Source organism: Brassica napus, chromosome C6, assembly GCF_020379485.1.
Source record: "Brassica napus cultivar Da-Ae chromosome C6, Da-Ae, whole genome shotgun sequence".
NCBI classification, from domain to species: Eukaryota; Viridiplantae; Streptophyta; class Magnoliopsida; order Brassicales; family Brassicaceae; genus Brassica; species Brassica napus.
The window spans coordinates 35,853,261-35,862,969 of record NC_063449.1 but is presented as its reverse complement, the minus strand read 5'-3'; the positions used below and the strand labels follow the sequence as shown (position 1 = coordinate 35,862,969).

Genomic DNA, 9,709 nt, shown 5'->3' with positions numbered 1-9,709 from the left:
TCAAGAGGTTTAACATGGATGATGCGAAGCCAGTCAGTACTCCCCTGGCAAGTCACTTTCGGTTATCCAGAGAACAGTCTCCAAAGACGGAAGACGAGATGGCATGTATGGATAAAGTTCCATATGCTTCTGCTATAGGAAGCCTGATGTACGCGATGATATGTACAAGGCCAGACATTGCACATGCAGTGGGAGTCGTCAGCAGATTTATGAGCAATCCAGGAAAGGAACATTGGGAAGCCGTTAAGTGGATTTTCAGATACCTGAAAGGAAATCCAAGCTTATCGCTATGTTTCACGAAGTCTAAGACGGGATTGCAGGGATATGTTGATGCTGACAATGGAGGTGACGTTGACAGCACGAAGAGCACAACCGGGTATGTCTACACCTTTGGCGGTACTGCAATTTGTTGGGTTTCAAAGTTGCAGAAAATTGTATCTCTATCAAGCTGCGAAGCTGAGTATGTTGCGGTAACGGAGGCAACAAAAGAGATGATATGGCTACAGTCTTTTCTAGAAGAGCTAGGCCATGACCAAGGGAAAGGTGTGTTATACTGTGATAGTAAAAGTGCCATCGACTTGGCAAAGAATCCGGTTTACCATGCTCGGACGAAGCACATACATCGTCGATATCATTTCATCAGATCTGCGTTAGAAGATGAAATGTTGGTGCTTGAGAAGATCCCAGGAAGCAAGAATCCGGCAGACATGCTGACGAAGGTCGTGCCGTATGATAAGCTGAGGTTGTGTGCAACCTCAGTTGGCTTGTTGGAGTAACAAGCTGGGAATACCTGCTACATTGATCAAGGTGTGAATACAGATTGAAATCAGTCTTCAAGTGGGAGATTGTTAAAACACGTTTTACGTGTTGGTCGGCATGGACGGTGACGGCATGGACGGTGAGCTGAAATTGTTGACGTTGGTTTTGTCAAAGATTGTGAGCCACCAAACACCTTCTTCATGCTTATAAAAGGAGAGCTGAGGTGAAGAGGAAAATCATCTCAAAACAAGAAAACAGAGAGAAAGAACGAGAGAGGAGAGGAGAAGAAAAAAGAAGAAGAAAAAAAAAAAAAACTTTTTTTTCTCACAAAAATCTTCTTTAAGAAATTACTAGTAATTTCTGAGTGTATTTGGGATCGGGGTGTGAGTTGTGAGCTTGTAAAAATTCCCTGGTTAATAATAAAAGATCTGTAGCAGGTCCGGAGACGTAGGCATCATTGGCCGAACTCCGTTAACAATTTGGTGTGTGTGCCCTCTTTTCGATCCCATAAATTCTGGCTTTCCGCAAAATTTGACCGCGTATTTCCTAACAATCATGTCTATAATATGATACAATTTCTTAAAAAAATACATGTCTATAATACTTATGCTACCACATTAACCTTCTTATTATACGAATCATGATTCAATAAGTCTTCTTCCATTAAACTTTAGTTTGGTTTGGTCATACATGATGAAGTAAGTAATAAAGAGAAGCAAGTACATTGGTTTCTATAAGTTTTAGTTTCGATTGGCATACATGATCAACTTTACTTTGGTTATAAATGATCTATACAATATTGGTTAACGAGAAGCAAGTAAAGAGAAGCATCTAAAGTGATAGCGTTACCGAATTAAGAGAAGGAGTACTTGTTCATTACAACTTGCTGGACATAAGAGCATCCGCAACTTCGAGTTACAGCAAAAGAAGATTACAACTCCGAGAATACAGTAGTAGCAAAAGGAAACAAAAGGAAAGAAGATCTGGTGGAAACTAAGCAAACGAGATAGCTACCTAAAGACAGGCTCGAAGGAAAACTTATAGAACATTTCTTACATACAACCCGTGACTTGGATTCACATGAGCTAAACATTTTCACAAATGCACCCGTGACTTGGTTCACATGTCCTACAGCTGCACCTGAAACAAAACAAAAGACAAGAGTTAGCAAATAATTAAAGTAATACGACATGTGATACAATAAGAAAGTAGTTGTAACTACTCAAGACAACTCCATAGAGAATTTGAATTTATAGTTTTTAAAAGAACACAAGCAGTTTCTGCTTAATAACAGATAGCTAAACTACTCAATACGAGATATCTAAACTACGCAATACGACATGTCTACCTTATAACATCTCAGACATAAGCTTGAGTTTAAGAGATGTTTCCATCTCAGTGAGTGGATCTTTTTTGGCAAGTAAACGATCAAGCAGTTTCTGCTTAGAGAGTTTTTATTTCACTTCCATGATGGCCTGTAACTGTGACAACTCCTCTTCTTTACCACTCTTCTTCCTCTTAGTAGAAGCTTTAGCAGCCTTGACCCCACAGGTCTACCCTCCGGTTCTCCCACTTCATCTTATGTATCAACCGCCAACACCTGTTTGCGCTTTTCCTTCCCAACATCCTTAGGCAGATAGGTGGAGGGTCATTTCTGGTCATGCCTCAGCTCCCTCCAGGCATGTTTGAGGCTGAACTTGACGAAGTAAGCATTGAAGTAATAGTCTAGCGCAGCTTTCATCACATCATCATCATTTTGACCATTTTTCTGCTCCCTCAGAACCGCATTGTAGCATCCAACGAACTTGCAGACTTGCTCGTTGATCCTAGCCCACCTCTGCTTGCACTGACCAAGCTCTCTAGGTACTGTTCCAACCAGATGAGGGCTTGCGTTGTAGTAATCTACAATCCTCTTCCAGAAAACACCAGCTTTCTGCTCATTGCCAACAACATGATCTTTACTGGTGTTAAGCCAAGCACCAATAAGGATTTTATCCTCTTTCGGAGACCATTTCCTCCTCTCCTTGACAGCAGACTCGACAACAGATTCATCAGGACCTTGGCTACCGAACCAAACAGGTTCGGGTGATTCAAGGTCAACTGAACTTTGACTATACAAAAGGTTAACATAACTAGTTGTGTTATCCATGGTTAGAGAATGTTCTGTGTTGCTCTATTAGCAACACATAGGCTTAAGTAAGCGAGCTTTAACTACGAAGCATTCAAAGGTAATAAAATCAGAGCAGATAGAAAGGTAGAAAGCAAACAACTAGCATTTAACACCAATCAAATCAGACTAACACCGTATTCTAACATTGTAAAACATTTAAAAGCATCAAATCTAAGGGGTTAGGAAGGTAGAAAGCAAACCACAAGCATTTAACACAAATTCTATTAAAAAGTTTTAGCTATTATAAATATTTTCACGTTATATGATTTGATTATTATAAAAAATTGGACTAGTATATTACAAAGAAAAGAGACTACGCACCTTTATATAGACACTCTCGAGGTCAGAGACGGTCGTTGTAATCCTTTCAAGCTCTTCCTGAAAAAACATGAGATGAAAAAGTTAAAAGTTTTAAAAGATTGCATAAGATTCAATGAAAAGCACAAGAGAGAAACTAACCATGAAGATACATGACCGCCAAGCCTATTAAAACTAACCCACAGACCATTACATAAACTTCCAATGCGAAGCCATGTATAACCTCTGCTTCCTTCTTAGATAACTCACCAACGGTCCTCTCTAGCTTAACCAGCTTCGACACATTCACATCAGATTGATCCTTAAGCTCCCTAAGTTGTCTCTGAAAGTCACTCATCTCCTCCATCACAGCCACGTCCCACCATTTCCAAACATGGCAGTCACCATCATCAGCATTGTCGCACGTGAAGTACCTTATGCCTGGATCTTTAGAGGTGTAAGATGTTGCGACAACAGGCTCACCACCACAGTAGCAAGTCGTCGGGATTCCATCATCAGCCTCAGGTTGAGGTGGGTACTGAAACGGCTCTGCCATATTGTAGCTACTGTCAGCTTCATCCGCGTACAGTTCAGCTTCTGCTTGAAGAAGGGAAGTTATGTCAAACTCATCTGATGAAGAAGGCTGGCTGTACGAATAATCTTGTCCCATGCTTCGTTAACCTGAAAGCAATTGTGTAAGCGAAGATTAGATAAAGCGAAGAAGATATGTAAGCGAAGAATACAGTTAACCAACAACAATCAAAGAACATTATAAACGAGAAGATTATAAAAAGTAACGAGCAAAGGGATTAAGAACAAACGAGAAGATTATCAAAGGGAAGTTATAAACAGCAAAGAGCACCGATTGAACAAAACAGAAGGATCGAGTTAGAACCGTCAGAACAAAACATGACCAAAGATTAAGAACAAATGAGAAGATTGTAAAACTCGATTGTAATAATCGACGGTAAAACAAACGAGAAGCTCCCCAAATCGTTTCAAATCAAAATCGTGTATAAACCCTAACTACAGACAAAAAGATCCCCAAATCAATTGAAAACCCAAATCGTTTGAAACCCTAACTTCATACGAAAAAATCCCCAAATCATTTGAAAACCGAGAACCCAACCCTAAATTGAGAGAAATACAACATCGAACCTAATCTAAATCCAAAAAATTCCATGAGAAGGCTTCGATTTACCTTCGTGTTCCGACGGATCAAATCGCCTTTCGTGGAGAGCTCTCTTTTTTTTCTGCGTCTTCCGTCGAAAATGATTTCTTTTTTTTTTCCAATAACAAACTCAAAAGCCGACCAAACGAATCAAATCATGCCACGTCTCTAAGGATCTAATCCGGTAAATCCTTATTTACGGATTGATCCTTAGATTATTTAGCTTAAATTATATTATTATAATCTAATTTGCCTAGGTTAGGATTCTCGACGTCCCAGTTGCGGATGCTTTTAGGTTAATGGTGCTCTTAGGGTTTAGAGGGCTTTAAGTAATGGAGAAAAGGTTCGCAACTCAGAGGAAAGAAGAAGAAGAAGAAGCAACTCAGATATTAACGATTTACCAGATTCGTTGCTTTGTCACATACTCTCTTTTCTCTAGACAAAAGATTCAGTCCGAACCAGCCTTTTGTCGAAACGTTGGAGGAATCTCTGGTTACAGGTTCCTGTTTTCGACTTGCTACTAGCTAGCTGCCCTGTTCTTGAAATGCTAACCGTAATCAGGGATCGCTTTGAGCTTCTTGAAACCATGAGTGTGCGCTCCAAGTCTTTGATAAGTTTCGCTCTAGGGATTGAGGATTACGAAGTTGGTCTCTTGGGAGACGATCATGTTGTGGAAATCGATGCTCCGAGGCTTGAGCATATGAGTCTCTGTGATCACTTATCTGGAAGCATCATCATTCACAGTATTGCTCCCTCTGCATTGGTGAAAATCGATGTTAACTTTGATGGGAAGGACCGTTATGCATTACTGTACCAAGATTATGATGATGATGATGATGATGATGATTCCAATTCCAAGAGGACTATGATCCGTAATTTCCTCACCAGAATATCGACAGTCTGTGGCATGGAGATCTCTTCTGTTACTCTACAGGTACGCACACTCATGATGTTGTTGATTCAATAACAACAGTATATACCTAATAGAAAAAATGCATGATTATCATTACTTTTTTAATTCTTTTTAATATTGTAAACACAGGTCATCCATGATTACTCAAAATGGGAACCGTTACCTCAGTTCTCTGACTTGTCTTGGTTAAATGCTTCTTTCCTTGAGTCGTTTTGGGAATTGCTGCCGACCTTTCTTTGTTGCTGTCCGAATCTACACACACTCGTCTGGTGAGACTCTTATTATTATTCTTCTATGTAAAACGTTTTGCATATCCCATAAAATTTAACTACCTCTTTGTTTGGTTTAGGAATTTGTGTTTGATAAAGAGGGATGCCCGCTCAAACTCTCCTCTGTGCCGCCGTGTTTCGTATCATCTCTCAAGTATGTTGAGCTTTCGACACGAGTTACAACAAGATCATCAAGCCAGATGAAATTAGCTAGATATTTTCTGAGGAACTGCCCTGCCCTGAAGAAACTGACTTTAAGCGGGAATTTCGGTGATGACATCATTAAGAAAATCAAAAAGATTCCAAGAAGGTCTAGAAGGTGCATCATTGTCACTGGTTGAGCCACAACTTATATAACCCTAGACAAGATGAAGAATGAATCCACCTTATATAGGAGTAGTAATCCAGTGTAAGACTATTTTAGCTTTTTGTTTTTTTTATGGCTTCAAGTTTCCTAGGTTCGAACCTAGATGTTATCAAGCCCATATAACAAAGGATATTCTGCAAGGAAGTTACTACACCACATGTTCATAAACCATACATAAAACTTCCAGAAAGACAAGCAAGTCTGACCAAGACGCAGGTAGAATTACATAACTTTATATAGCAGATATGTATGAATCAAACGATCAAAGACCATTCTTCTCAAGCATATGTAATTTAACGTTTGAACGTTTTCAAGCATTTAGTCAAAAGGATCGAAGACCTTTGCTAAAAAAACTCGCTTTCTATTGCCGAGATGTTCCCTTACAGCTTATGCTAAGAAGTAATAGCTAATTTCAAAATAATTTGATTTTTCAAACAATTTTTTCCAGATGGAGATTACATATTTTGCTTTTTGGAATAAAAGTTGACTATGGTCCATGCATTTTTACTCTAAACGTCTAAACATTTTGTGGATGCACGTATTTCAAATCGAATGGTCCATTGGAATTTATGTGGAAAGTGTTGGGGACAAATAGTACAATTCATTTATGGGAAACCAACCGTATTCAACTCACAGCCCCCACGGCCCCACCTTTGGTGTTTCCTCTTCTTAAAGAGAGGCAGTGGATCATACAACATAACACATTACTTACAACACAAACTGAAAAAAGAGGGAGATATCATGACTCGAAGCCACTGTTATTGCTTTTCTGGTATTATAATCTCCCTCCTAATCCACACTCTTGCTTCTCCTCCACTCCACTTTTGCCTACCAGACCAGAGAGATGCTCTTTTGGAATTCAAAGACGAGTTTCCTATTGATGAGTCGAACCCAATTGCATGGAACAATACCAGTACTGATTGCTGTTTCTGGAAGGGTATCACCTGCAATGATAGATCTGGCCAGGTTATATCACTTAACCTCTTTAATACCTTGCTCATCGGCTCTCTGAAAACCAACAGTAGCCTTTTTAGACTCCAATATCTTCGTCACCTAAATCTTAGTTATTCCTACCTCCAAGGAGAGATTCCTTCTTCATTAGGAAACCTATCTCGTCTCACACTAGTTGACCTTTCTCATAATGATCTGGTAGGTGATATTCCAGCTTCAATAGGCAATCTAAAGAGGCTAAGACATGTTAACCTAGGAGATAACACTCTCATAGGAGTAATCCCAAGTTCATTAGGCAATCTAAACCAGCTCAGATACCTTAGCCTTGGGATCAACCAGCTCATAGGAGAGATTCCTTCCTCGATAAGAAACCTTTCTTATCTCTTCTATCTTCAACTTTCTACTAATAATTTGGTAGGTCAGGTCCCATCTTCCATCGGAAACCTTAACAAACTACAAGTCATGTCACTTGGCCAAAACAACTTAAATGGCACTATTCCTATTTCATTCACCAACTTAACCAAGCTTTATCATATTAGCCTCCGCTCTAATAACTTCACATCCACGCTTCCATCTGACATGAGTGGATTCCACAGCTTGAAGCATTTTGATGTTAGTAATAACTCATTTCTTGGACCTTTCCCTAAATCATTATTCTCTATTCCTTCCTTACAAACAGTTTATTTGGAAGAAAACCAATTCACTGGACCTGTAGAGTTTGCTAATACATCTTTTTCTAAACTAGAGGATTTATTCCTTGCTAGTAACAAATTCGATGGCCTAATCCCAGAATCCATATCTAAGTTTCTCAACCTCCAAACATTATATCTTCAAAACAACAATTTCACTGGGCAAATCCCTAGGTCTGTATCAAAGCTAGCCAACCTCCATGTACTTGATCTTTCTAACAACATGTTGGAAGGTGAAGTACCCTCTTGCTTATGGAGATTGACAACAGTGACGCTTTCTCGCAATTTTTTCAGCAGTTTTGAAAACCCTTTACAAGAAACACTGATCCAAGCGTTGGATCTGAACTCAAACTCATTTCGCGGACCATTCCATTCCCCCGTTGGATATGCAAGACTAAAGGGTTGAGCTTCTTAGATTTGTCCAACAACCTCTTCAACGGCTCGATTCCTCCTTGTTTAAGGAACTCCATTGATTCTCTTACAGACCTGATTCTTCGTAACAACAGCTTCAGTGGAACTCTTCCAGATATATTTGCTAATGCTACCGAGTTACGATCATTCGACGTGAGTCGAAACCAGCTTGAAGGAAAGCTTCCAAAGTCATTGATCAACTGCAAAGCTTTGCAACTTGTAAACGTGGAAAGCAACAGAATCAAAGACGTGTTTCCTTCATGGTTGGGATCACTGCCATCATTACACGTTCTCATCCTAAGATCAAACGAGTTCTATGGGCCGTTGTATCATCTCAACGTGTCAGTTGGGTTTCAGAGATTAAGAGTCATCGATATTTCACACAATGACTTCACCGGAACTCTCCCACCGCACTGGTTCTCCAACTGGCGTGAGATGACCAAAACGAGGGAAGAAGATGACCCTTACATGGCTGATATCATTAATGATTCTGTATTTTATCGTAATACGATGGTGATGGTGATTAAAGGAGTAGAGACGAGCTTTGAGCGGATCCAACAAGACTTCAGAGCCATTGATTTTTCCGGAAACATGATTTATGGCGAGATCCCTGAATCTTTGTGTTATTTGAAGGAGTTGCATCTTCTCAACTTGTCAGGTATAAGGAATCTGAATATACTCAATATAATCAGATCTCCTCAAATCATTCTAATTACATATTATGCTCAATCACATTAACTCTGTACATATTGTATTACCTTTTCCTACGTATGTACTCTGTATAAATGTAGCCATCTCCTATCAATAATATTCATTCAGTCTTAATATCATCATATCAGGTAACGGCTTCACAAGGGGTATCCCACAATCCTTGGCGAATCTGACAAAGCTCGAGACATTGGACCTGTCGTGTAATAAGTTGTCAGGTCAAATCCCTCAAAGTCTTGGCGAGCTCTCCTCTCTGTCATACATGAACTTCTCTAGTAACTTTCTTGAAGGTCCAGTGCCACGAGGCACGCAGTTTCAAAGACAAAGCTGTTCTTCGTTCTCCAACAACCCTAGACTCTTTGGTCTCGAAGAAATCTGTGGAAAAAATCATGGCTCGCTTCCTGCAACACAGCAACCGGAGGAAGTGTTGGATTCAGAGGAACAATTGTTTAACTGCGTAGCAGCTGCAATAGCCTATGGACCTGGTTTGTTTTGTGGATTGGTGATCGGACATATCTTTACTTCATGCTATCATAAAAGTTGGTCGAAGAAAACTCAGAGTCACCATAAGTGATTGATATCATCTTCATTTGTTGCACTAGCTCTAAGCATTTGTTGTAATTTTTTATGTGTTTTGTAACTTTTCTATTTTTATGTGTTTTGTAACTTTTCTATTTTGATGGGTTTTGTGGTAGTAGAAAAACCACTTTCGTGTCTTTCGTTAAAAATGTATGCGAGAACTTCTTCGTACTCAGATCTTCAACTTGTGGTAGGATCCTCTGATTCTTGGTATCGTCATGACATATATTAATTTTTTAGGATCACATAAGTTATGTGAATCCTAAAAGAGTATTGGAGAGGTTCTAACATTTAACAATTAATTCAACATTATATTTATGAAGGATTTAGCAACTGTCAAGGCGGGGTTAGATAGGGGGGCGAGCAGTGCGACCATCCCGGGCTCAATCCGTTGTCCCTCTATTTCTTAATAGATAAGGATCCGA

General features: G+C 39.5%; 3 protein-coding genes and 1 pseudogene across 3 annotated transcripts; 2 read left to right on the top strand and 2 right to left on the bottom strand.

Annotated features, from left to right (window-relative positions):
* Positions 1–2,407: 2,407 nt before the first annotated feature.
* On the bottom strand, positions 2,408–2,908 carry LOC125588505 (glutathione S-transferase T3-like). The gene has a single exon (XM_048759882.1). It carries the CDS (start codon positions 2,906–2,908, stop codon positions 2,408–2,410), a length of 501 nt encoding a protein of 166 aa, XP_048615839.1.
* A 468-nt stretch (positions 2,909–3,376) lies between these two features.
* Positions 3,377–3,926, bottom strand: LOC125588599. Its single transcript, XM_048760099.1, has one exon. The coding sequence runs from the start codon at positions 3,894–3,896 to the stop codon at positions 3,384–3,386; it is 513 nt and encodes a 170-aa protein (XP_048616056.1). The 5' UTR covers positions 3,897–3,926; the 3' UTR covers positions 3,377–3,383.
* Positions 3,927–4,729: 803 nt separating this feature from the next.
* LOC106398698 (F-box/FBD/LRR-repeat protein At1g16930) lies at positions 4,730–5,485 on the top strand. Its single transcript, XM_048759881.1, has 2 exons — positions 4,730–4,813; positions 4,897–5,485. Exons 1-2 carry the CDS (start codon positions 4,730–4,732, stop codon positions 5,362–5,364), a joined length of 552 nt encoding a protein of 183 aa, XP_048615838.1. The 3' UTR covers positions 5,365–5,485.
* Positions 5,486–6,525: 1,040 nt separating this feature from the next.
* LOC106401534 lies at positions 6,526–9,459 on the top strand (annotated as a pseudogene).
* Positions 9,460–9,709: the final 250 nt, after the last annotated feature.